The sequence below is a fragment of the Phyllobates terribilis genome, unplaced genomic scaffold, assembly GCF_046119375.1.
Source record: "Phyllobates terribilis strain yellow unplaced genomic scaffold, ASM4611937v1 Scaffold_1__5_contigs__length_1240528914, whole genome shotgun sequence".
In the NCBI taxonomy this organism is placed as follows: Eukaryota; Metazoa; Chordata; class Amphibia; order Anura; family Dendrobatidae; genus Phyllobates; species Phyllobates terribilis.
The window spans coordinates 758,931,021-758,958,445 of NW_027362761.1; the positions used below are offsets into that span (position 1 = coordinate 758,931,021).

General features: G+C 40.1%; 1 protein-coding gene across 4 annotated transcripts in view; it reads left to right on the plus strand.

The window, feature by feature from the left end:
- The window catches only part of TBC1D2 (TBC1 domain family member 2), a 105,071-nt gene extending 79,555 nt beyond the window's left edge, over positions 1 to 25,516 (plus strand). For 2 of the 4 annotated variants that reach the window (XM_073636920.1, XM_073636921.1), the window contains 6 exons: positions 966 to 1,156; positions 7,410 to 7,880; positions 13,042 to 13,162; positions 14,103 to 14,288; positions 21,887 to 22,008; positions 23,434 to 25,516. In XM_073636920.1, the coding sequence (XP_073493021.1) occupies positions 966 to 1,156; positions 7,410 to 7,880; positions 13,042 to 13,162; positions 14,103 to 14,288; positions 21,887 to 22,008; positions 23,434 to 23,635 (1,293 nt within the window). In that variant the 3' untranslated portion in view covers positions 23,636 to 25,516. The remainder of the gene's footprint in view (positions 1 to 965; positions 1,157 to 7,409; positions 7,881 to 13,041; positions 13,163 to 14,102; positions 14,289 to 21,886; positions 22,009 to 23,433) is intronic. The other 2 variants (XM_073636922.1, XM_073636923.1) reach the window with 2 other exon arrangements.
- The last annotated feature ends 1,909 nt before the right edge of the window (positions 25,517 to 27,425 follow it).

Below are 27,425 nucleotides of genomic sequence, written 5' to 3' on the forward strand. Positions count from 1 at the left end.
CTACCCCACTGGAAGATCATGCATTTATAGACACAGACATTGTAATGTTTAATTGGAACAGGTTTTACTTAACTTTGATGTAAATAAGTGTAACAATTACAGTCTCCCACAGAGGGAACAAACTTGACGGTTACACATAGTATTGTATAACCGAGCTTGGTAGTTGCAATGCAGTTGGTCATTGAGGGCTTGGCAGTTATACTTCGAAGTTGAGGCACACAACTTGATGGTTACAGTTACCATCAAGCAACAGCCTCCTTATTTTATTTTGCAGAAAGTGGTTGCCACTAACAGCCGACACAGCTTGGCACTCCTGGCAATTCATTGGGCACGCTTTACAGTTTAGCACACTAGGTACAGTCCACAATTACTCCCTCACAAGGTACAATCTACAGTTTTACTCACAGGTCTCAGTAGATCTCAATGATAAGGTCACAGTGGAACTCAATAATACCGGTCACAGTTCTCCTCATGTCTCTGACCACAGCAGAACCCATTATTACAGGCCACAGTCGCTTTGACTGTCTAAGGCCATGGTATGTTAACCACAAGTGGTGTGGTTGCAGAGCATTGTGGCTGGTGTGGTCAACAGTTGCAAGTCACTTCAGGACATACTTGGCTCTACTTGCCGACGTGTTACAACTTTATAAGGGCATTTCTCACTGATCTATCTAGTAGCCTGTCACTCATCCTATTCACCAGGCTGTTTTCTCTGTAGTGTAGTTTAGGATGGAAGTAGTCAGTGGAGAAGATTTTATTGCAAGCCAGAGGCAGTGGGCTAAGTAAGAAAATGCCATAGACCGGCTAATAACATATTAGTAATTGACTCATAATGGTGTTTCCAGTACATTTGTGATAATACTAAAGTGACCCACATTTTTAATCCCTGGCTTGATTTAGAAGTCTGAACAGTTTAGAACATAAATGCTCAACAATGTGTTAATTGAAGTTCTTTTATTTTACAGTGTTCTTATCAGGAAGCCAGGAATTGTCAGATAGAAAGCAAATATTTAATTGTGCTGAGAAAGCTGCAAGAAGCACTGCCATATCTAGACGCTGAGTACTGTGAAGTCATAAAACATTTAATAGAGGATGCCTTACAGTCTGATATAAAATCACCTCTTCAACCATCCAATGTGCAATTCAGTCCTCTCAGGTAAGTGGTTAAAGTGAGCAAACATAAAGGAGAGTATGTTTTTCATGGAAAATTCAAGTACAGTCCTGCTCATCGTTATTGGCACCCATGAAGTTTAAGTACATAATGTAGAATATCTCCTGAAAAAAATGAATCACAAAAAACAGTTTTTTTGTATAGAGAGCTTGTGTTAAATACAAAAGAGCAAATGATAAACAATAATTTAAAACAAAAAAACAATGGGAGGGAAAAATAGAAAAACCTAAAGCTTGCGGTGTCACTGGTATTGGCACCCTTTACATTAATTTAGTATGGAAACACATTTTGACTCGCCTGTGGTAAATCACAAAAGAGATTCACCTGTGATTAATTGTTGGTGCCCATGTGACATGAATTAGCCAATGAATGATGACTTCAGTGTTTTAAAAAGCCACATGGTGGGAGATGTTCCTTTGTCACAATGGTGAAGACAAAGGAGCTGTCTGTCTGAGCACATCAGAACTGCTATTATTAGCAAACACAAGACTTCCAAAGGGTATAAGGCCATCTCCAAAGACCTTGATATCCTAGTTTCAGCAGTGCGCAATGTTATTAAGAAGTTTTCAAGCACTGAACTGTCAAGAACCTCCCTGGACTTGGGGCAAAGAGGAAAATTGACAAGAGATATCTTCAAAGGTTGGTGCGAATGGTGGAAAAAGCACCACGTCAAACATCCAAAGACCTGAAGGCCAACCTGGAACAGTCTGGGGTCATGGTTTCAACAAGTACCATATGCCGCACACTAAACCAAGCAGAGCTTTATGGGCGAAGTCCAAGGAAGAAACCATTGCTGAAGAAAATACATAAAAAGGAACAACTGATCTTTGCCAAAGAGTACCTTAAGAAACCACAATCCTTCTTGGAAAATGTACTGTGGACAGATAAAACAAAAACCGAGCTTTTTGGCAATGCAAAGCAACAGTTTGTTTACAGACGGCGCAATGAAGCTGATAAGGAAAATAACACCTTACCAACAGTTAAGCATGGTGGAGGATCCATAATGCTGTTGGTTTGTTTTGCTGCATCTGGTACTGGAGGCCTTGACCGTATCACAGGAATTATGAAATTAGAGAATTATGAAGAGATTTTAGAGCGAAATGTCCTACCCAGTGTAAGAAAACTTGGTTTGAGTCGAAGATCATGGGTCCCCCAGCAAGACAATGACCCAAAGCACACATCCAAAAGTACACAGGAATGGTTGAAAAAGAAAAAATGGACTGTTTTAAAATGGCCAGCAATGAGTCCTGATCTCAATCTCATTGAAAATCTTTGGGGTGAGCTGAAATCTGCAATTGGGAAAAAGAACTCTGCAAACATTCAAGAGTTTGAACAAACTGCAAATTCCATCTGAGAAGTGCAGGAAGCTTATAGATGGCTACAAGAAACATTTGGAGGCTGTCATCAATGCTAGAGGGTGTGCAACCAAGTATTAATTAGGGGTGCCTTTATTGCTGGACATGCTGTTTATTCTGTTTCTTCTTTAAAATTGCAACATGGAAGTTGAAAATGATAATGATGAGCAGCACTGTATCAGCTTAAAGGGATACTAAACCTAGAAATGTAACATAAAAGTAAACCGAACATAGATGTGCCCTCACTAGCTGTCATTCTACAAGATTCGGAGAAGGGTGAGGCTCCTTCTGCAACCAAGTATGATTGCATCAGACACATAGCAAAGGTCTTTAAAAATTTCTTAGTTTAAAGGGACCGGTCACCTTGGAAAACAATATTTACCTGCAGATATTCCTGTAGGAAAACCTGTTAGAGGCTGCAAAAGACTTGATACTGGGGCGTAGGTTCACCTTCCAGCAGGACAAGGACCCTAAACATACTGCCAGAGCTACAATGGAATGGTTTAGATCAAAGCATATTCATGTGTTGGAATGGTCCCATCACAGTTCAGACCTGAAACCCATTGAGAATCTGTGGCAAGACTTGAAAATTGCAGTTCACAGACGCTCTCCATCCAATATCACTGAGCTAGAGCTAGTTGGCAAAGAAGAATGGACACAAATTTCAGCCTTTAGATGTGCAAAGTTGGTAGAGACATAACCAAAAGATCTGCAGCAGTAAATGCAGTGAAAGGTGTCCTACAAAGTATTGACTGGGGGGGTGAATACAAATGCACATCACAATTTTCAGATTTATATTTTTAAAATATTTAGAAAATCATGTATCACACCCTTTACACTTCACAAATACTTGCTACTATGTGTTTGTATATCACAGAATCCAAATAAAATGCATGTAAGTTTTTGGATGTAGCGTGAAAAAATGTGGAAAAGTTCACGGGGTATGCATACTTTTCCAAGGCATTGTATCTGAAAAAAAAATGCACATTGCAAAGAAATTTGCAATATTTACATATATGCAGGACTGAAAATTCTGCATTCCCTGTTGATGCTTTGCTGCCAGTTGGTTACCTGTAGCTTAGCTTCTGGATCGTCATGGCATAAGCTGCAGGAGTGCAAAAAGATCCAGCAGCCAAAGCTCCAGTCCTGCAAAAGTAAGTATTGCAACAACGGTATATGAGTTGCAGTTACCCCCAGCTCATGGAACCTAAAGTGACTCATATTGGTAAGGATCCCATATGAGAATACCAATACTAATGAAAACCTGTGATACTTGGGGTGCCCTGTTGGCATTTTTATCCTATAAGCTTAAAGTTACATCACTCCACCGCTCCTTCACCCTTTTCACCATCACCTAAACCTCACAATCCATTTTCTTTTTCTCACATGTTTGTTACTTTTCTATTTATACCCCATCATCCCCTTCTTGCACTCTCCATTTTTCAATTTGTCATATGCCTCCCCCTTTTTTTCCTTTAGTACTCTCCAACTCTTATTTATGACTTTTTATTCCCTTTAGTCCTAAAGTTTAACCATATTGCATATATTATAATTGATGGACATCCCTCTTATATATACATATAGATCTTTTATATTGATTTTTTCTCAACTCTAATATGTTATTCGCCACTGTTGTTTTGGCACTCTGTTATTTATGTGGCTCCATAGGTGTGTTAGGTGTGTTATGTGTTTTCTGTGTTAGGCTATGTTCCCACGATGAGCTTTTGGTGAGTTTTTGATGTTGTAGATTTTCTGCACCATTTCAGCACCTATTAAGTAAATTAAGTTACTTGCAGGTTTTTTTTTGTTTTTGAGTGTGCTTTTTTTACATGGGATTTTATCGTATTTTTGACTCTACAGTTTTTGTCTCCTTGTGGTATGTCATGTTTTAAACAAAGTATTTGGCATTGACAAAATGTTATTGATATACAGTTGAAACCAGAAGTTTACATACACTATATAAAAAGACACATATTCATGTTTTTCTCAATATCTGACATGAAATCAGAATAAACCTTTCCCGTTTTAGGACAATTAGGATTACCATAATTTTTAATATTTGCCAAATGCCAGAATAATGAGAGAGAGAGAATGGTTTAAGGCATTTTTATTACTTACTGCAAAGTCAAAAGTTTACATATATTTCATTAGTATTTGGCACCATTAACCTTAAACTGAATGACTTGGGTCAAACGTTTGGGATATCCTTCCACAAGCTTCTCACAATAGTTGGTCGGAATTTGGGCCCATTCCGCCTGACAAAACTGGTGTAACTGATCCAGGTTTTATTTCGCCTTGCTAGCACCTGCCTTTTCAGCTTTGCCCATAAATTTTTCCTGGCAGGAAAAACGCATGTAAAATCCACATGCGTTTTTCCGGCCAGGGAGAAGCGGAAAAAATATGCAGCATTTCTGCATCGTGGGCACTTAGCCTAAGGATTCAGAAAGTGGTGTGCCAGCTAGAAGCACAAGTCTCTCAGCAGGCTCTTTGCAAGGTTGACTCTCGTTGTGTTGTCTAACCTTTTTTCCGGTTAAAAACATAGATATTTTGAAGTCTAAATAGAGAATTGAAATTCATTGGATTGTGCAAGTGGTGCACATGGTAAATGTGCTCTGTTGTCTGTTCAAGCTTTGCAGGATGCTTTAATTGTTTAGTTTACTTATTTGGGCTGTTTACAGTTAAAGAGGTTGTCCACCCTTAGGGTACAAGTTTGCAGTCACTCTGTGACTGCAGAGTTATGAATCCTCACAGTGCGTGCGATGTGAGGACTCCATGGTGTCGGGGGCAGTGGATGAGTAACCACGTGTATGCGATTTGTATACATGCGGTCACATGCCAACTAGATGTGCGTGATCTCGCTCAATGCAAGGGTATTGAGCGAGGCCGGACACGTCTAGTTGGAATGTGGTGGGATTATGCAAATCGCATACTTGCGGTCACATGACCATTCGCTTTTGACCCGACACCAGAGACCCTCACAGCTCACAGTGCACTTGCTGTGAGTATTTACAAATCTGCAGTCACGGGGCCAGAGAACCCTTCTAAATTTACAGTAGAAAGGCTGTATAGAGAAAAATGAGAAAGTGGAGCATTGTTCTGTCAGTAATGGGAAAATCTGTCTTCACTGAATACAGATTTTACCTATGAATTGAGAATTTAATGAATGATCAGTCCTGCAAGAGAAATAAGTAGTTTTCCCTGATTAAGATATATTAAAAAAATTCTTATTTTCATGTATAGTATTGATTTATGAAATAAAAATAAAAATAACAGTTACTACTTTTTTGATGGATCAATGGGCTTCAAAATGAAAGCACTCTCTTATTTTTTTCTTCATTGTTTACCCTTGTACTCTAACTTACATGGTACATTCAATCACATTTACCACATAAGATAATTATGTAATTAATCGGAGTATGATACTGAACACCATCAGCTTATATGTCTCCTGGTACAATAATTACTACCTACAACAAAGATCCCAATTGTGTCTCTAATTCTGTGCCTGAGTTTAGAGTAGCCGTGTGCAAATATATTGTGGTTGTGTTTAGGCAGAGAACAAGTATTTATTGTGTTGGTTTGGGAAACCTACACGTATTCTGCATGATATATCATGGCATGAGGCACTGGCTTTATGGATACTGCATCTATTTTATATAGGATGCGGAGTAATTAATGTGTGTCTAGACTGAGAGCATAGTGAAGCTTTGATTTCTTTTGTCTCTTTATTTCGTGATATTTAGTTTTACAGGAAGGAGAATTGTGGCCTTTTCAGAATTTGGGAATCTGGTGCTTACAGTTGCCTTATTACTGTTTTAGTGACAAGAACATAATTATTTCCGATATTTGTTACTTAATAACAGACCTGGACAAAGCACAACCTGCAGGACACATTTGGCTCTTTGGCTGCTCCTGTTCGGCCCCTGAACTGGGACCGCCAAAGGGAAGGAAAAAGTGCCGATCCAATGTGGGGTCCATCATACTGTATGTGGGGAACTGCGGAGTCCATTACACTGTATATGAGAGCTATGGGGGCCTCATACTGTGTGTGGGGTGCTGTTAGGGCATCATACTGTTTGTAGAGTGGGCTGTGAGGAAACAATATTGTTTGTGGTGGCACTAGGGGCATCATACTGTGTGTGTGGAAGCTGTGAGGGCATCATACTCTGTGGGGACAGTGCAGTACCATACTGCTTGGGGTAGACTGGGGGCATCATACTGTGTGGGCGTAACTGGGGCATGATACTGTGTGGGGGGATGTGCTAATCAAGGCACAAGGGCTGAATAACAAGTGTAGTATGATTTAATGTTTTTATAAACTTGATTTTGATTTTACAATAAGCCCTATTGTAACACGCATCAGTAGCAGCTAGTCAGTATACTTAATTATGCTTAATATTATGTGATATTCATAACAAGCAGAATTACGTTTGGCTTTTGGTTTGGCCCTCCTCAATATTTATGTTCTCTCATGTGACCCTTGGAAACTTATATTGCCCACTCCTGCTTTATTAGGACCAAATTTTGCCAGTTCACGTCAGGGAATTGCAGTGTTTAATTTTAAATGATCAGACAGCAACCTGCTCACTTAAATATACCGATTCTGGAATTGACAGGGCTATTTTTCAACCTTGAATTGTTTACTTTAAATGTGCTTATCAGGTGAAGTCTGTAGCTGCTGTACTACTCTGTAAGAACTATACTCCCTTCACCCAATTCCAGCAATTAATAGATTGTTCATATTTTCTTCTTTCTGGAATATGTGACTTTCTGTTTCTTAGCCTAGCCACCATGTTTTTATTTCAGATCCATTGTCTGTACAGAGAACATTTTGTTCTTCTATTTCTGTTAGAAAATAATGTTTACTTCTGTGTTAATTCTAGCGAATATGACGATTATGGATTCATGATAATTCCTGAGTATGAGGTTGAACACTTGAAACTTCTAGCCAAAATCCAGGCATTGGAAATTCGATCTAACAAGTTGCTCACTCATGAGGTTGTGGACAAGCCCTTACGAATGAAATGGAACAACATTGAGGGATTGTCCCACTCAATGGAGCTGAAAACTCTGGTGAGATGTGGTATCCCAACAGAACACCGCAAACGTGTTTGGAAATGGCTAACTAGTCAAAGGATTTTTATCAGTGACAATCATTACAAAGACCTCCTGAGAAAGAGTGAGAATGCTCACCATCCAGCCACACAGCAGATAGAACTGGATATACCTCGCACTTTGACCAATAATAAGCACTTTAACAGTCCTACCTCCGAGTTCACTCAGAAGCTAAGAAGGGTGCTGGTAGCATATTCATGGCAAAACCCCACCATTGGCTACTGTCAAGGACTGAACAGGTAAAAAAAGCCAACAGTTGCATGCAAAAGAAGATTATTTCCAGAGATATGTTTTCTTCTTTGCCATCTTGCTTGAAATTACCTGGTCCATTGCATGTATTAGCATAGCTTACATTAGGAGGAACTTGTTACTTTTGAAGATGGTAAATTGTTCACTTTCATTGTTATTCTGCCATATACTGTATTTAAGACCTGTCAAAAGCTGACATTGGTTGGTTCCAGATGGAACTTAGAAGAGCACCATGTCCATTGAGCTTTCTGTACATCCAAATCCCATAGACTTCAATGAGGGAAAGTGTAAAAGATCACATAAGGAAAAAAAACAGAAAGACTCAACCTTTTTCAAATCTTAAATGTTATAGATACCTTTGCACTGAATATTTTTTTCAATATTCATTTTTTCATTTTCTGCAAACACGCAAAACTACCCAACTTTCGAAATAATCTTTATTAAAGAGTTGCTCACTTTTATATTAATAACTTATCCTCAAAATAGGTCATGAATATTGGATTGGTGGGGGTCTCACACCTGACACCCCCATCGATCAGCTGATCTTCATCAAAACCTAGACAATGAATAAAGGGGCTATCACTCCATTCAGACAGGCAAAAACAGGCACCCATTCTTGTTATTAGTGAGGGTCCCAATGATCGCTTATCACTTGGATAGGTGATTAATTGTAATTGTGAGATAACCACTTTCAAATGGGAAACGGGACTACTGGATTATACAGACCGAGCACGAAAGATGAGCGTTGTGTATACAGGGATTATGAAGGCAGAGACAATGCCATCTTATCTCCGTCACAGTCAGGTCACCTATTAATTGTTACATGACTACACACATTTTTACATTCCCCTACACTCCCTGTCCTTAGATATTAAACTCCTTTGTTTAGTAAACTTGTAGTTGTTGAAAATTACAACTTTTAAGGTTACAGTATCAGGGAAGTTTTTATTTTGTTGCTGATTTTGCTTTCCTAACTAAAATAATAAAGGTGATAGCACCTAATAATACCTAACTAAAATAATAAAGGTAATAATAATATACAGCTACCCCTGAATAGATTGTAGATGTACACTGTTGCAACCATTTGTTATTGCCCCAATATGTGTAACCAGTTTGTGACCAGGCCAGTTTTCTCCCCGCTCTTGACCTGGCACATTTGTTAGTTTCATTGTAAGGCTTTACAAAGTTTTCTCATTTGGATATTCAAATAATTTTTGCCTAATTTTTTCATTATACATGGGGCTTAATTTATAAATATAAATAAATGTATTTATATATATATATATATATACAGTATGTGTATATATATATATATATATAATTATTATTATTATTATAGCGCCATTTATTCCATGGCTCTTTACATGTGAAAAAGGGAGGTTGTGTGCAGGTAAGTACCGGGAGACTAGTCAGAGATGTATGGGGGAGACAGGTTGTGGATGGCTTTGTATGCCAGGGTTAGGGTTTTGAACTGGAGTCTCTGGGCAATGGGGAGCGAGTGAAGGGATTGACAGAGGGGAGAGGCCGGAGAATAGCGGGGGGGCAGGTGGATTAGTCGGGCAGCAGAGGTTAGGATAGACTGGAGAGGGGCGAGAGTGTTATAAGGGAGGCCACAGAGCAGGAGGTTGCAGTAGTCGAGGCTGGAGATTATGAGGGCGTGCACTAGTGTTTTTGCAGAATCTTGGCTGAGTGGCTGAGGAATGTGCGGATCCGGGAGATATTTTTGAGTTGGAGTCAGCAGGAAGTGGAAAGGGCTTGGATATGTGGTTTGAAGGAGAGATCAGAGTCCAGGGTTACCCCAAGGCAGCGAGCTTGTGGGACTGGGGAGAGCGGGCAGTCGTTAACTTTGATGGATTGGTCAGATGGGGGGGTTGAGTGAGGTGGGGAAAGATGATGATTTCAGTTAAATCTATGTTAAGTTTTAGAAATCTATCAGAGAAGAAGGATGAAATAGCGGACAGACATTGTGGGATTCTGGCTAGTAAGAAGTTGATATCGGGTCCAGAGAGGTAGATCTGTGTGTCATCAGCATAGAGGTGGTATTGAAAGCCATTAGACTCTATGAGCTGTCCCAGGCCAAAGGTGTAAATGGAGAAGAGCAGGGGTCCTAGGACTAAGCCTTGGGGGATGCCGACAGATAGGGGGTGAGATGAGGAGGTTGTATGTGAGTGGGAGACGCTGAAAGTCCGGTCTGTTAAGTACGAGGAGGTCCAAGATAGGGCCATTCTGTGATGCCAGGAGATGAGAGAGTCTGTAGTAAGAGGGAATGGTCGACTGTTTTGAAGGCAGATGACAGGTCCAGGAGGAGGAAAATGGAGTAGTGTCGCTTGGATTTGGCGGTTAGTAGGTCATTGGTGACTTTAGTCAGGGTCGTTTCAGTGGAGTGATGCGGTCGGAAGCCAGATTGTAAGCGGTCAAAGAGGGAACATGAGGAGAGGTGGGAGGACAGTTCAAGGTGGACGTGTTGTTCCAGTAGTTTTGAGGCATAGGGGAGAAATGATATGGGGCGATAGCTAATCGGAGAGGATGGCTCAAAGGAGGGCTTTTTGAGGATGGGTGTGATTGAGGCACGTTTGAAACATGAGGGGAGGACACCGGTTGTTATTGACAGGTTGAAGAGGTGGGTTAGGGTTGGAATGAAGACTGTGGTAAGGTTAGGGATGAGGTGGGACGGGATTGGGTCAAGTTCGCAGGTGGTGAGGTGTGATTTGGAGAATAAAGACGAGACTTGATCTTGTGTAATGGTGGAGAAGTTGAGTTTGGAGGAGGAGGGTTGAGTAGATATGAGGCGGGCCTGTGGGGACTTTAGGCAAAAGCTTTGTCTGATGTTGTCAATCTTCTGCTTGAAGAATGAGGCAAACTCTTCAGCTGAGATGAGAGGAGAGGGAGGAGGAGGCACTGGGGGATGGAGGAGAGAATTGAAAGTGTTGAATTTGAATAGTTGTTTAGAGTTGTGAGATAGGGAGGAGATGAGAAGTTGGTTTGTTTTGCTGCTGTGAATGTGGACTTGAAAATAGTGAGGGATTGTTTGAACGCGATGAAGTGCGCGTTGGAGTGGGACTTTTTCCATCTCCGCTCAGCAACCCTGGAGGCCCGTCGCAGTTCATTAGTCAAGTTGGTGTGCCAGCGTTGCCTATTGAATGTTCAAGCTTTGGAATGTGTGAGAGGGGCGACCGAGTCAAGAGCTGCAGCTGTTATGGTGTTATATAAAGCAGCAGCAACATCTGCGTCATGTAAGGAATTTATGTCTGTAAGAGGGAGGAGGGATTCAGAGAGTGAGTGTAGGTCAAGGTATTTGAGGTTTCTGCGAGGGTGTGCAAGTTTGTGAAGTGGGGATTGTGGGACTGGAGAGGAGAGGGAAGAGAATGTAAGTATGTTGCGGTCAGAGAGAGGGAGAGGAGAGTTGGAGAGGTTAGATAGGGAACAGAGGCGGGTTAAGATGAGGTCCAGTGTGTGGCCATCTTTGTGGGTGGGGGCTGAAGACCATTGAGCAAGGCCGAAGGAGGAAGTGAGGGATAGAAGCTTAGAGACAGATGGGTGGGATGTGTCAAAGGGGATGTTGAAGTCGCCCATGATAATAGTGGGAATGTCAGTGGAAAGGAAGTGAGGCTGCCAGGTGGTGAAGTGGTCGAAGAAAGTGGTGGCTGGCCCTGGGGGGCGGTGAATAACAGTTAGTTGGAGGTTGGAGGGGGAGTAGATGCGCACACAGTGCACCTCAAAAGAAGGGAGAGTGACGGAGGGTGGTAGTGGGATTTGGGTGAAGGCGCAGGTATCTGACAGGAGAAAACCTATGCCTCCACCATGTTTGCTGCTGGGGCGGGGGGTGTAGCAAAGGTGGAATCCGCCATACGAAAGTGCGGCTGGGGAGGCTGTGTCAGAGGGGGTGAGCCAGGTTTCGGTGATGGTGAGGAAGAAAAGTCTGTTTGTAATGAATAGGTGATGTAGGAAAGTTTGTTGCAGACGGAATGAGCGTTCCATATAGCTCCTGTTAGTGCAACTGGGGAAGCGGGGATTAGGTGGATGGGTATGAGGTTAGAAAGGTTGCGAGAGTTTGTGGTAGGTCATGGATAGGATGTAGAAGTGACTGTGGGGAAATGGCGAGGAGGACCAGGATTTGGAGAGATGTCGCCAGCAATGAGGAGGAGCAGAGAAAGTGTTAGCAGGTGGTAGCAGGAGAGAGCATGGGGTGGCTGTCTGTGTTTGGAGATACAGGATTGAATATATATATAATTTGTTTACTATTTTTTTTACAACCACAAAGGTCCGCTGAAAACATTTTAAATTGCGTCACACTTTCCTTAGAAATTCTTTTTCTATATTGGACATATTTGTTTTGATGGGGGCATATCTATTGAGACTGACATTATCTTTTTTTAAGTTTTGATTTATTTATTTATTCTTGCTTTTTCTTTCTTTTTCCATTTATTCACACACATTGTGCCGCATGAGTTCTTAAAAGACCTTGGAGGACATTTGAACATATTAATAAATTTTTTTTCTTGCTGATTTTCCCTGTAACTGGGGTTTATATATTAGACTCAGTTACAGAACAAATTCAGCCTTCTAGCTGTAGAGCAGATCTGTCTGGGACCCTCCCTACACCCAGCGATCAACATGACTGCTTGTTCTGTCACTGCCTCCTAATCTGTATACAGAAGCGCTGGTTCAGTGTTCTGTACAGAGAGGCAGAAGGTAATCACACTAAGAAACCATGCTTATTTTCTATCTGGGAATTCTGTGTTTGTCTGACAGCTGTCTCCCCACCCACCAGCATCACAATCTCCTGACAGCCGCTTACTCTGCATTGACATTTTAGAACGTCTGTGCAGAGTAAAATGTGGACTGTTCAGATGTTTATAGTCTATGGAAAGTCCAAAAGTAGTTAAAGTAAACGTGAAACAATTTTGCAAACAGTTTAATTGAAAATACTTTTTTTTATGTATGCAGCATTTCTGCAGAACTATGAGTCTCTATAGTTACAGACTATAAACAAATCTCTAAAGTTTTGCAGTGCAACTGTAATCTAAGAGGAAAAAATTGTTGCAGGTTGCTCCTTAAAATGTGTTTTCATTCTTCATTACACTAGAACTGTACAAGTTAATATAATAATCACTGTCCTTTATTAAAACTGTAGTTTTTATTTTCATGTAGGTTAGCCGCCTTGGCCCTATTAGTCCTAGAAGATGAGGAGAGTGCATTTTATTGTTTAGTTGATATTGTTGAGAATATAATGCCAGCGGAATACTACAGCAATAATCTAGCAGGATCACAGGTAAGAGTTTAGGAATATGATATTTTAGCTTTTCAGATTATTTGACATTTTAAAATGTGAAATATCCATCAAAAATGGAATATGTCAGAGCAAAATGACTGTTCAAACCATGCACAGCCACTTGTTGCACACTTGGTGTTGTCAGTCAGTTCACTGCACTTTCCCACCTATTTATTTTTCATCCATCTTCACCCTCCTCTGGGTCCTATAAAGACAGCGTTATAAATGTAGAAAGATTGGGTGGAGATGGACACAAAACAAGTACATGGTCAAAATTGTGCAATCCCGTGCACCAATCCGAGAGTCCGTGCAGTCTTGGTGCAACTCCCCACATTGCCAAATCACTGAATTGAAATAACCAAGGCATGAGATGTTCTTCTCGAAAAGTAATCTTTATTTTGTCACAGCATATACAGGATAAAAAGTTAACGTATCAGCCACATAGGGTCTTTTTCAAGCCATATACAAAAGGAACACATATCAATACAAAGACACACAGTGCTATTTCTAATGAGACAATCATGGACCACACCTAGCTTCTCTCATTGGTTCCACTTCCGTTGGACAAAATAATGCTTTTACAAAATAAAGATTACTTTTCAAGAAGAACATCTGGTGCCTTGGATATTTTGAATACGAAACAAGTAGATAGGAATTAATACTGAACCGCTTGGTGACGCCAAGGGTGCGCCAAGTGCCTGTGCTTGGTTTGAACATTTTGGGCTGACAGATTCACGTTAGCAGAATGGCAAAGTGTTTCCTGCCTATCCTCATACACCATATTTTAGCTGCAAAAATTGCTAAAAACGTCTTTATCTAGTGGAAATTGTTTAGAGGCGGGTATAATGTTTTTAAAGTTTATTATGTTATTCATTCAAAGCTTGCTGTAAAGAAATATCTGCTAATTAATGTTATAAAATAACTTTTATTTTTTTTATAGGTAGATCAAAGAGTATTCAGAGATTTCTTGTCCGAAAAACTGCCCCGTTTGACTGCACACTTTGTACAATACAAAATTGATCTGTCACTTATCACTTTCAACTGGTTCCTTGTGGTTTTTGTTGACAGCCTAGTTAGTGATATTCTCCTGAGAGTATGGGATGCGTTCTTGTATGAAGGGACAAAGGTAGGTATATATTTCATTTGTGATATTTCCACACAAGCGAAACAATGACATTACACACATGAGCTCACACTCCTTGGTCTTTTTAAATGGTTATACACTTTTGCCAGCTGAGGAAGCTGACTAGATATGTATTTAAACCAAACATTCTTAACATTAAAACCAATGATAGATAAAGTGATTATGTTTAACTGATCACCTGCGAAAGGTTTGGACATATTAGGCAGCATGTAATGAGGAACATCAACCAGGACTTTGATGTTTTGGAAGTAAAAAAAATGGAAGAATTTAAGATTCTGAGCAACTTTGTAAAGGGCCAAATTGTGATCACAAGATGAATAGGTCAGAGCATCTCTAAAACAGGCCTTATGGTATACAGTGCTTAGTATCAACCAAAAGTGATCCACAGAAAGAAAACAGCAAACCGACAACATAGGCAGCCAGAGACCTTCTGTTAATGAAGACAGAAAATACAGTTATATGAAAAAGTTTGGGCACCCCTATTAATCTTAAGCTTAATGTTTTATAAAAATTGGTGTTTTTGCAACAGCTATTTCAGTTTGATATATGTAATAACTGTTGGACACAGTAATGTTTCTGCCTTGAAATGAGGTTTATTGTACTAACAGAAAATGTGCAATCTACATTCAAACAAAATTTGACAGGTGCATAAGTATGGGCACCTCACCAGAAAAGTGACATTAATATTTAGTAGATCCTCCTTTTGCAAAAATAACAGCCTCTAGTCACTTCCTGTAGCTTTTAATGATTTCCTGGATCCTGGATGAAGGTATTTTTGACCATTCCTCTTTACAAAACAATTCCAGTTCAGTTAAGTTTGATGGTCGCCGAGCATGGACAGCCCTCTTCAAATGATCCCACAGATGTTCAATGATATTCAGGTCTGGGGACTGGGATGGCCATTCCAGAACATTGTAATTGTTCCTCTGCATGAATGCCTGAGTAGATTTGGAGCGGTGTTTTGGATCATTGTCTTGCTGAAAGATCCATCCCCTGCGTAACTTCAACTTTATCACTGATTCTTGAACATTATTGTCAAGAATCTGCTGATACTGAGTGGAATCCATGCGTCCCTCAACTTTAACAAGATTCCCGGTGCCGGCATTGGCCACACAGCCCCAAAGCATGATGGAACCTCCACCAAATTTTACTGTGGGTAGCAAGTGTTTTTCTTGGAATGCTGTGTTTTTTTTCCGCCATGCATAAAGCCTTTTTGTATGACCAAACAACTCAATCTTGGTTTCATCAGTCCACAGGACCTTCTTCCAAAAAGAAATTGGCTTCTCCAAATGTGCTTTTGCATACCTCGGCCGACTCTGTTTGTGGCGTGCTTGCAGAAACGGCTTCTTTCGCATCACTCTCCCATACAGCTTCTCCTTGTGAAAAGTGCGTTTTATAGTTGACCGATGCACAGTGACACCATCTGCAGCAAGTTGATGCTGCAGCTCTCTGGAGGTGGTCTGAGGATTGTCCTTGACTGATCTCACCATTCTTCTTCTCTGCCTTTCTGATGTTTTTCTTGGCCTGCCACTTCTGGCCTTAACAAGAACTGTCCCTGTGTTCTTCCATTTCCTTACTATGTTCCTCACAGTGGAAACTGACAGGTTAAATCTCTGAGACAGCTTTTTGTATCCTTCCCCTGAACAACTATGTTGAATAATCTTTGTTTTCAGATCATTTGACAGTTGTTTTGAGGAGCCCATGATACCACTCTTCAGAGGAGATTCAAACAGGAGAACAACTTACAAGTGGCCACTTTAAGTAGCTTTTCTCATGATTGCATACACCTGGCTATGAAGTTCAAAGCTCAATGAGGTTACAAAACCCAAAAAAGTGTTTTAGTAAGTCAGTAAAAAGTAGGTAGGAGTATTTAAAACAAGAAAATGATAAGGGTGCCTATACTTATGCACCTGTCAAATTTTGTTTGAATGCAGATTGCACATTTTCTGTTAGTACAATAAACCTCATTTCAAGGCAGAAACATTACTGTGTCCAACAGTTATTACATATATCAAACTGAAATAGCTGTTGCAAAAACACCAATTTTTATAAAACATTAAGCTTAAGATTAATAGGGGTGCCCAAACTTTTTCATATAACTGTAACTAGGCCAATGGGGTTCCCAGAAAAGTGTTCCCCCCCCCCCAAAAAAAAGGGGCCTGAAAAAGAGGAAGCCTCAGTGTATTCTAATAAGAGTGCTGCAGGTACAGAAAGACATGTTAGTGCTGAAGTTATTGCATTATGCCTTACCTGGCCCCTGTGAGATACACATGAAGTGGTGCTTGGGAGGACAACCATGGGGACAGCAGGCTGCATTGTGGGAGACAGATTTTGGACTTTTGTCACTTGAGGCAAAGAGAATTGTGAGCAAATCACTCTTGGAACATGTTTGTATCTTGATATTGTTGTCTTGTACAGTTATATGAAAAAGTTTGGGCACCCCTATTAATCTTAAGCTTAATGTTTTATAAAAATTGGTGTTTTTGCAACAGCTATTTCAGTTTGATATATGTAATAACTGTTGGACACAGTAATGTTTCTGCCTTGAAATGAGGTTTATTGTACTAACAGAAAATGTGCAATCTGCATTCCAACAAAATTTGACAGGTGCATAAGTATAGGCACCCTTATCATTTTCTTGTTTTAAATACTCCTACCTACTTTTTACTGACTTACTAAAGCACTTTTTTGGGTTTTGTAACCTCATTGAGCTTTGAACTTCATAGCCAGGTATATGCAATCATGAGAAAAGCTACTTAAAGTGGCCACTTGTAAGTTGTTCTCCTGTTTGAATCTCCTCTGAAGAGTGGTATCATGGGCTCCTCAAAACAACTGTCAAATGATCTGAAAACAAAGATTATTCAACATAGTTGTTCAGGGGAAGGATACAAAAAGCTGTCTCAGAGATTTAACCTGTCAGTTTCCACTGTGAGGAACATAGTAAGGAAATGGAAGAACACAGGGACAGTTCTTGTTAAGGCCAGAAGTGGCAGGCCAAGAAAAACATCAGAAAGGCAGAGAAGAAGAATGGTGAGATCAGTCAAGGACAATCCTCAGACCACCTCCAGAGAGCTGCAGCATCAACTTGCTGCAGATGGTGTCACTGTGCATCGGTCAACTATACAACGCACTTTTCACAAGGAGAAGCTCAATGGGAGAGTGATGCGAAAGAAGCCGTTTCTGCAAGCACGCCACAAACAGAGTCGGCCGAGGTATGCAAAAGCACATTTGGAGAAGCCAATTTCTTTTTGGAAGAAGGTCCTGTGGACTGATGAAACCAAGATTGAGTTGTTTGGTCATACAAAAAGGCTTTATGCATGGCGGAAAAAAAACACAGCATTCCAAGAAAAACACTTGCTACCCACAGTAAAATTTGGTGGAGGTTCCATCATGCTTTGGGGCTGTGTGGCCAATGCCGGCACCGGGAATCTTGTTAAAGTTGAGGGACGCATGGATTCCACTCAGTATCAGCAGATTCTTGACAATAATGTTCAAGAATCAGTGATAAAGTTGAAGTTACGCAGGGGATGGATCTTTCAGCAAGACAATGATCCAAAACACCGCTCCAAATCTACTCAGGCATTCATGCAGAGGAACAATTACAATGTTCTGGAATGGCCATCCCAGTCCCCAGACCTGAATATCATTGAACATCTGTGGGATCATTTGAAGAGGGCTGTCCATGCTCGGCGACCATCAAACTTAACTGAACTGGAATTGTTTTGTAAAGAGGAATGGTCAAAAATACCTTCATCCAGGATCCAGGAAATCATTAAAAGCTACAGGAAGCGACTAGAGGCTGTTATTTTTGCAAAAGGAGGATCTACTAAATATTAATGTCACTTTTCTGGTGAGGTGCCCATACTTATGCACCTGTCAAATTTTGTTTGAATGTAGATTTTCTGTTAGTACAATAAACCTCATTTCAAGGCAGAAAAATTACTGTGTCCAACAGTTATTACATATATCAAACTGAAATAGCTGTTGCAAAAACACCAATTTTTATAAAACATTAAGCTTAAGATTAATAGGGGTGCCCAAACTTTTTCATATAACTGTATATACAATCATGGCTGAAAGTAGTGGCACCCTTGAAATTGTTCCGGAAAATGAAGTATTTCTCGCACAAAATTATTGCAATTAGACATGTTTTGTTATACACATGTTTATTTCCTTTGTGTGTATTTGAACACAAAAAAGAATAGTAAAAATAGGCAAATTGGACATCATTTCACACAAAACCCAAAAAATGGGCTGGACAAAATTGTTGGCACCTTTCCAAAATTGTGGGTAAACAACTTTGTTTCAAGCATGTGATACTCGTTCAAACTCACCTGTGGCAAATAAGAGGTGAGGGCAATATAAAAATCACACCTGGAACCAGATAAAAAGGGGAGAAGTTGATTCAGTCTTTGCATTGTGTGTCTGTGTATGCCCCACTAAACATGGAGAACAGAGGAGAAGAGAAGATTAAAGTCTGAGGACTTGAGAACCAAAATTGTTGAAAAATATCAACAATCTCAAGGTTACAAGTCCATCTCCAGAGATCTTGATGTTCATTTGTCCACGGTTCACAACATAATCAAGAAGTTTACAACCCATGGCACTGTAGCAAATCTCTGTGGACATAGACGGCAGAGAAAAATTTATGAAAAGTGACAACGCAGGATAGTCCGGATGGTGAATAAGCAGCCCAAATCCAAAGAAAATCAAGCTGTCCTGCAGGCTCAGGGTGCATCAGAGTCAGCGCAAACTATCCGAAAACATTTGAATGAAGTGAAATGTTATGGCAGGAGACCCAGGAGGACCCCACTGCTGGCACAGAGGCATAAAAAAGGACTGCAGTTTGCCAAAATGTACGCGAGTAAGTCAAAATTCTTCTGGGAAAGCATCTTGTGGACAGATGACACAAAGATAGAGCTTTTTTGTAAAGCACATAGGGCAGCACGGTGGCTCAGTGGTTAGCACTGCAGCCTTGCAGCACTGGGGTCCTGGGTTCAAATCCCACCAAGGACAACATCTGCAAGTAGTTTGTATGATCTCCCTGTGTGGGTTTCCTCCGGGTTCTCCGGTTTCCTCCCACACTCCAAAGACATACTGATAGGGAATTTAGATTGTGAGCCCCAATGGGGGCAGTGCCCATAATATCTGTAAAGCGCTGTGGAATTAATGGTGCTATATAAGTGAGTAAAATAAATAAATAAATTCTATCGAAAACCACAGTCAAATATGGTGGAGGTTCAAAGATATTTTGGGGTTGCTTTGCTGCTTCTGGCACTGGATACCATGACTGTGTGCAAGGTATCATTAAATGCACAGGTACTCACGTAGGATAGAGAAACTGAGGAACTCATCCGCGAAAAGTATAGCCCGTAAACTGGTCCAGGACTACCGAGGGAGATCCTGACTGACCAAGGAACATCCTTTATGAGTAAGGTGATGAAGGAACTGTGTAAGGTCTTGCAAATTACACAACTGAAGACATCCGTTTACCATCTCCAGACAGCCTTGTAGAAAGGTACAATAAAACCCTAAAGAGTATGCTTAAGAAGGTCATAGAAAAGGACGGTTGAGACTGGGACTGTCTCCTTCCATATCTATTATTCTCTATCCGAGAGGTTCCACAAGCTTCTACCGGATTCTCTCTGTATGAACTCCTGTATGGTCGACATCCACGTGGTCTCCTTGATACAGCAGAGGAAACCTGGGAAGCCAAGTTCACGCCCCATCGGAGCATCATTGAGCACGTCACTCAGATGCAGGAGAGGGTTGCGAAGGTAATATCCATCGTAAAGGAACATCTTCAGGCAGAAGAGGCTCTATCCCAGGTCTACAACCGGTCAGCCAGGGTGAGACAGTTCAGCCCCTGGGACCGAGACCTCGTGCTTATTCTCACGGTAGAGAGTAAGTTTTTGGCCAAATGGCAAAGACTCTATGAGGTAGTAGAGAAGCTGGGTGAAGTGAACTACAAGGTTCATCAACCTGGAAGACGAAAGCCGTACCAGGTCTACCACTTCAATCTTACCAAAGCATGGTAAGACTGGGACCCTGTTGAAACTTCTGATTAAGCCAGAAGGGGACCTTGAAGATGTCAGCGTAGCTGAGACTCTGTCGAAGGCCCAAAAACAGCAGTGTCGGGAATTCCTGCAGCAGAACCGGGACCTGTTCTCAGATTTGCTGGGGTGTATACACCCCATGTGCAGGTGAACCTGAAGCCCCATCAAATACCCAAGGCCCAGCAAGAACTGATCTATAAGGAAGTGAAGCGTATGCTGAACCTCAGAGTCATTGAGGAATCTAAGTGTGAGTGGTTTAGCCCGATTGTCCTTGTTCCAAAATCAGATGGCGAATGAATATTCTGTAATGATTATCAGAAGCTGAATGAAATCTCCAAGTTCGACGCATATCTGATGCCATATGTCAATGAGCTGATCGAGAGACTTGGGCCAGCAAGGTATATAACCACCTTGGACCTAACGAAGGGATATTGGCAGATCCCCATGTCACAAGAAAGCAAGGAGAAGACAGCTTTTTCTATGCTCGATGGGTGCTTCCAATACGTCTGGATGCTGTTTGGACTGCAGAGACCTCTGGCCACCTTCCAGAGAGCCATGGACCGGATCCTCGCTCCCTATAAGAATTATGCTGCGGCATACCTAGATGATATCGTAATCTTCAGCTCAGATTGGGGAAGTTATCTGGGAAAGGTACAGGCACTGTTTGATGCTCTCAGGAAGGCGGCTTTCTCTATAAATTAAAAAAAAAGTGCCATGGGGAGTGAGGAGGCAAAATAAGAATGGAGAGGTCTGTAATTTTTATCATAGGTACACTACAACTGTGAGAGACAGAATCTTAAAAAAAATACAGAAAATCACATTGTATTATTTTTACATAATTAATTTGCATTTATTGCATGAAATAAGTATTTGATACAATAGAAAAACAGAATATAATATTTGGTATTGAAACCTTTGTTTGCAATTACAGAGGTCAGACATTTCCTGTAGTTTTTGACCACGTTTGCACACACTGCAGCAGGGATTTTAACCCACTCCATACAGATCTTATCAAGATCTGTCAGGTTTCGGGGCTGTCGCTGGGCAACATTGAGTTTCAGCTACCTCCAAAGATTTTCTATTGAGTCCAGTTCTGGAGACTGGCTAGGTCGCTCCAGGACCATGAAATGCTTCTTACGGATCCACTCCTTACTTGCCCTGGATGTGTGTTTCGGGTTATTGTCATGCTGGAAGACACAGCCACGACCCATCTTCAATGCTCTTACTGAGGGAAGCAGGTTGTTGGCCAAAATTTCGCAATACATGACCCCATCCATCCTCCCTTCAATATGGGGTGCTGTTTTTCTGTCCCCTTTGTAGAAATGCAACCGCAAAGTATGATGTTTCCCCCACCATGCTTCACGGTTGGAACTGTGTTCTTGGGGTTGTACTCATCCCTCTTCTTCCTCCAAACACGGCAAGTTCCATTTTATATACAGTACATATCTTCTCTGATGCGGTATTATAATCGTGAGACTAAATATTCGGCTTACTTGATGTTATAAAACGTCCTCTCTTTCACAGGTTATCTTTCGGTATGCACTTGCAATATTTAAATACAATGAAGAAGAGATCTTAAAGCTGAATAATGAAACAGAAATCTACCAGTACCTTTCATTTTTTACCAAGACTATTTGTGATGGCAGGTAAACACTTATCTTAATCTGACGTTCACTTACAATATTATTTTTGGATCAGTTATACTTTTAATTTACTTTTTCCAGAAATTTTTTTAGAGCTATTAACTGTAATAACATTTTTTATCCTGTCTTTGGCTTAAGTTAGGTTTTGTTCAGTCAGGTTAGTGGGCAGGATAGCCGCCTAACCTTCTTAGTAACGAGACCACAAATCTCTAAGAGATCACTTCCATTTTGATCAGTAAAACAAATGGATCCATCATGGACTTATTTAAAATAGAAGCCTTAATAAGAGTGTGACCAGAGCCTTATGGCCCTATATTGGTTTATACATATTATCAGTTATGCCAATAACATGTCTTAAAACAGCATATCAACACTGAAATGAACTTTGAAATATATTGTAAAACAAGAGGACCTGTCACCAAATTTTACATGTTGAACTGGACACACAAAATGTTAAAGTGGCTGCAGAGCAGAACAAATTGTTTGTTTTAAATTTCACATTTCCATTGTGGAGATATTAGCAATCAAATTATTTGGCGAGTGGGTGTTTTCACTCGGGGCGTCGACTTCTCTGATGGTAACATGCAGGATCCAAATGCCACTTTGCGCTTGTCCACCCCTCCCCGTTTTTCACACTGAATCAGGGCCTTTGTTCTAAAGAGGATATCTAGTAAAAATATTATATTAAATTTTAGAGGGCTTGTGTGATCAGAAAATGACATATTACATAAAACAAGTTTTTTATTGTAGACATTTTTGTTTAGTTTGGTTTTATTACAATATATACAGTACAGACCAAAAGTTTGGACACACCTTCTCATTTAAAGATTTTTCTGTATTTTCATGACTTTGAAAATTGTACATTCACACTGAAGGCATCAAAACTATGAATTAACACATGTGGAATTATATACTTAACAAAAAAGTGTGAAACAACTGAAAATATGTCTTATATTCTAGGTTCTTCAAAGTAGCCACCTTTTGCTTTGATGACTGCTTTGCACACTCTTGGCATTCTCTTGATGAGCTTTGGGGGAGGACTATTCTCCTTCACATCCTGGAGGTTCTAGTAATCATTTGTTTCTCATTAGACATCTACCAATTCAGCTTCCATAAAGAACACATCTTTCTGACTGTCTCTACAGACAACATAGTAAATGTGTGCCTCCAATTGTGCAATCCCATGGAATTTTCTAAAAATATTTTTTTTTTTTTAGAAAAAACAGACTCGTAAGCAAAATTATAAACCTCCAACCCTTCTTAATAGAGAGAGAGAGCAGCCAGGATATAGATCAACATATATCAATTTTGATTTATTTTTTTAGAAGTGTTTTTATGTTGCATCAACCATGACAAGTTTGTGACAGAGATCCAATCCTGTTGCCACTTTAATATACAAGCTGTATATTCTTTATTTCACTTTCTCAGGAAATTAATGAATATTGCCTTTAATGAAATGAATCCTTTCCCAATGAAGCTTGTGAGGAATCGTCGTGTAGCTCATATGGAAAAATTCAAAGCAGAACTTATTGAACTGGAAAATATAAAACGGGAGTATGTGAAGAGTAAAAAGGACCTCCGAAGTACAGGAAATGACATGGGTGTCAGTGACGACGAAGAAGATACATAAACATCTGCAAAATAAGAGACACAATCCTTAAGGAAGTGTTCTATTGATCACTGTGTTTTGATTTTCCATTACAGCAGTGGTTCCCAAACCTCAAGAGTCACACTCAGCTCTGAGAGAGAATTGAGATTCACATCCAGAGCCCCCTCTACCCCGAATAGTGACATCCAGCCTCTGTGTGAGCCTCTCCTAATAATGATGATAATGATGATGATATAATGATGGCCAAAGCTTCTCCACAGAAATAACATGAAGGCAGTATACCTGCACCTAGGGGTTCCCACCTTACCTTCATTTGGTATTCTTGCAGTAAGCATTCCCATCACACTACTATCGTATCCAGCTTTAAGCACCCCCTCTGACAGTATCATCATATGTCCAGCTTAGCACTTAATTTATCTCTCCAACGTCAAGGCCAGTATATGCGCATCCATATTTGCTCCTCTATGTGGGCTTATTCACAAACGTCACCACCTGGAGACCTGCTCTTCATAGTTGTTTGCTAGACCTGGTGCTAATGCACCAAGTCGGCAGACAGTCGCAAGCCATACATCATGTTCTCGGGAGCTATATGTGGCTCCTGAGCCATAGGTTGGGGATCCCAGCGTTACAGAATCACTTCATGAATGATATTCACATCAATAGAATCTATGTAGTACAGTTGAGCAAAGATTTGTTTAAGCTGGACTCGGGTTCTGTAAACCTCGTGGCACATGTGGCATCCTTGGCTTGTCTTCTGATTAGTAGGCCCTGTGACGTAATTACACAGTGGCATGAAAAATGAATGATGTAGCGAGGGCCTACTATTTAGAAGACACCAAGAATGTCTCAAATAGTAGGAGGTTCACAATGTTCTGATGTGGCAACCATGAACTGCCGATAAGGTTGCTGGACCAGACTCCCACAAAACTTTTTGCTTAACTCTACTATGTAGCAACTTGACCTGAAATTTGTATCGGTGCCAACTAAGTTTAATTGTACTCCATTTTGCTTTGCATTGGCTTCATCAATGTTCTTCTGTCAAGGACAGAACATTTTCTACTTTGTAAGGTGTAAATATGAGGCTAAAACAAGTTGTGATCGTTAACCTGTTGGGTTATTGTATTATTTGCCAATTTCAGTTTTTGTTTTCTAGACTGTTTAGTTTTATTTTTTTATAGACTGATTAGAAAACAAAATATAAAAATGTTACATTAATTATACCAATGTAAATTGTAAAATAATTGTTACAATTATAATAATTGGGTAATGTTACCACTGAGGGGTAGTGGACTGATCAGGCACTGCAGGGCAGATGTCCTTCTTTATTAAAGAAGCATTCTCATCAAAATGTTTATGCTCATAATATATTGCAATCATCATATTACATAGCACTGTGTACTTACGATTGCTCATTTTGCCTTTCTAACTAGCTAGTTCTTTTCTTTTCTCTGCTCTATGTAGAAACAGGAAGTGTCTTGTCCCTGCAGAAATCATTCCCCTCTTCACCTCCTGACCCAGCTTCTCCACTCCTTCCCCCTGCCAGGGACTTTTGCAGTGACTTATGAGTCATACAGTGAAAATTGACCTTCTGTTTCTACATAGAGCTTAGAAGAATTCAGCTAGTCAGTTTTTAATCACTTGATGTCACAGACCTAATGGAAAACAGAAGAATTAGCTGGGTAGGAAGGCAAAATGAGCAACTGTAAGTACACAGTGCTGTATAATATGATGACAGCAATATATTAAGAGGATAAAAAATTTGATGGGAGGAGTGCTCCTTTAAAGACATGGCTGCAAACACTCCATTATTTTTATAAATAGTTTTTGAACTCTTCGATTGGAAGCTCTGATGGACATTATTTATTGTAAAAATCTGTATATTATACGTCCTGTAGAATAAAATGACTGTACTAAATTGTCTCATTTTGTCAAGTTTGACATAGATAATCCATTACTTCATTATTACTCGGCCATTTATCTATTCTAGCTATTAAGTCATGCCCTAAGTTATGAAGTGATAAGTGATTTTATAAAGCCTTTTATGTGTGTATTTCCATAAAATTATATATTTTTTGCCTTGTCAAATCTATTTAATTATACTGAGCTCTACTCCTCGAAAAAAAAAACAAAACCTAATTTCTGCAGAATATGAAATAAGTTTCCAATTTTTGCCATAACTTCAATGAAAACTGGTGCAGGACTTTGAATTTCATGGTGCAATATCAGATCTAATTTTGTTGCTTTTTGATGCCCTACCTGTATATTTTTATTCTCATTTATACCATATATTGCCTACATGAAAAACAAACATGAGAATAAAGGGCTTGTTAAGTTTAGAAAATCCAATTTTAAAATGGATTACACACGTGGTCAAAATTGTTGGTACCCCTCATTTAATGAAAGAAAAACCCACAATGGTCACAGAAATAACTTGAATCTGACAAAAGTAATAATAAATTAAAAATCTATGAAAATGAATAAATGAAAGTCAGACATTGCTTTTCAACCCTGCTTCAACAGAATTTTAAAAAAAATTAAACTCATGAAATAGGCCTGGACAGAAATGATTGTACCCTTAACTTAATATTTTGTTGAACAACCTTTTGAGGCAATCACTGCAATCAAACGATTCCTGTAACTGTCAATGAGACTTCTGCACCTCTCGACAGGTATTTTGATCCACTCCTCATGAAAACTGCTCCAGTTGTCTCGTGTTTGAAGGTTGCCTTTTCCAGATGGCATGTTTCAGCTCTTTCCAAAGATGCTCAATAGGATTTAGGTAAGGGCTCATAGAAGGCCACTTCAGAATAGTCCAATGTTTTCCTCTTCGCCATTCTTGGATGTTTTTAGCTGTGTGTTTTGGGTCATTATCCTGTTGCAAGTCCCATGACCTGCGACTGAGACCAAGCTTTCTGACACTGGGCAGCACATTTCTCTCTAGAATCCATTGATAGTCTTGAGATTTCATTGTACCCTGCACAGATTCAAGACACCCTGCAGTCCCAGAACATAACTGAGCCTCCTCCATGTTTCACAGTAGGGACAGTGTTCTTTTCTTGATATGGTTCATTTTTCCGTCTGTGAACATAGAGCTGAGGTGCCTTTCCAAAAACTTCCATTTTTGTCTCATCTGTCCATAGGACATTCTCCTAGGATCTTTATGGCTTGTCAACATGTAGTTTGGCAAATTCCAGTCTGACTTTTTTATGTTTTTTTTTTTCAACAATGATGCTCTCCTTGGTTGTCTCACATGAAGTCCACTTTGAATCAAACAACGACGGATGGTGCGAGCTGACACTGATGTTCTTTGAGCTTGAAGTTCACATTTAATCTCTTTAGAAGTTATCCTGGGCTCTTTTGTTACCAATCGTATTATCCGACTCTTTGATTTGTCATCAATTTTCCTCCTGCGGCCACATCCATGGAGGTTGGCTACAGTCCCTTAAATTTCTGAATAATATGTGCAACTGTAGTCACAGGAACATCAAGCTGCTTGGAGATGATCTTATAACTGTTACCTTTAACATGGTTGTCTATAATTTTCTTTCTAATCTCCTGAGACAACTCTTTCCTTTGCTTCCTCTGATCCATGTTGAGTGTGGTACACACCATGTCACCAAACAGCACAGTGAGTATCTGTAGCCCTATATACAGGCCCACTGACTGATTACAAGATTGTAGACACCTGATGCTAATTAGTGGACACAACTTGATTTAACATGTCCCTTTTGTCACATTATTTTCAGGGGTACCATCATTTCTGTCTTGGCCTATTTCATGAGTTTAATTTTTTTTTTAGTTCTGTAGAAGC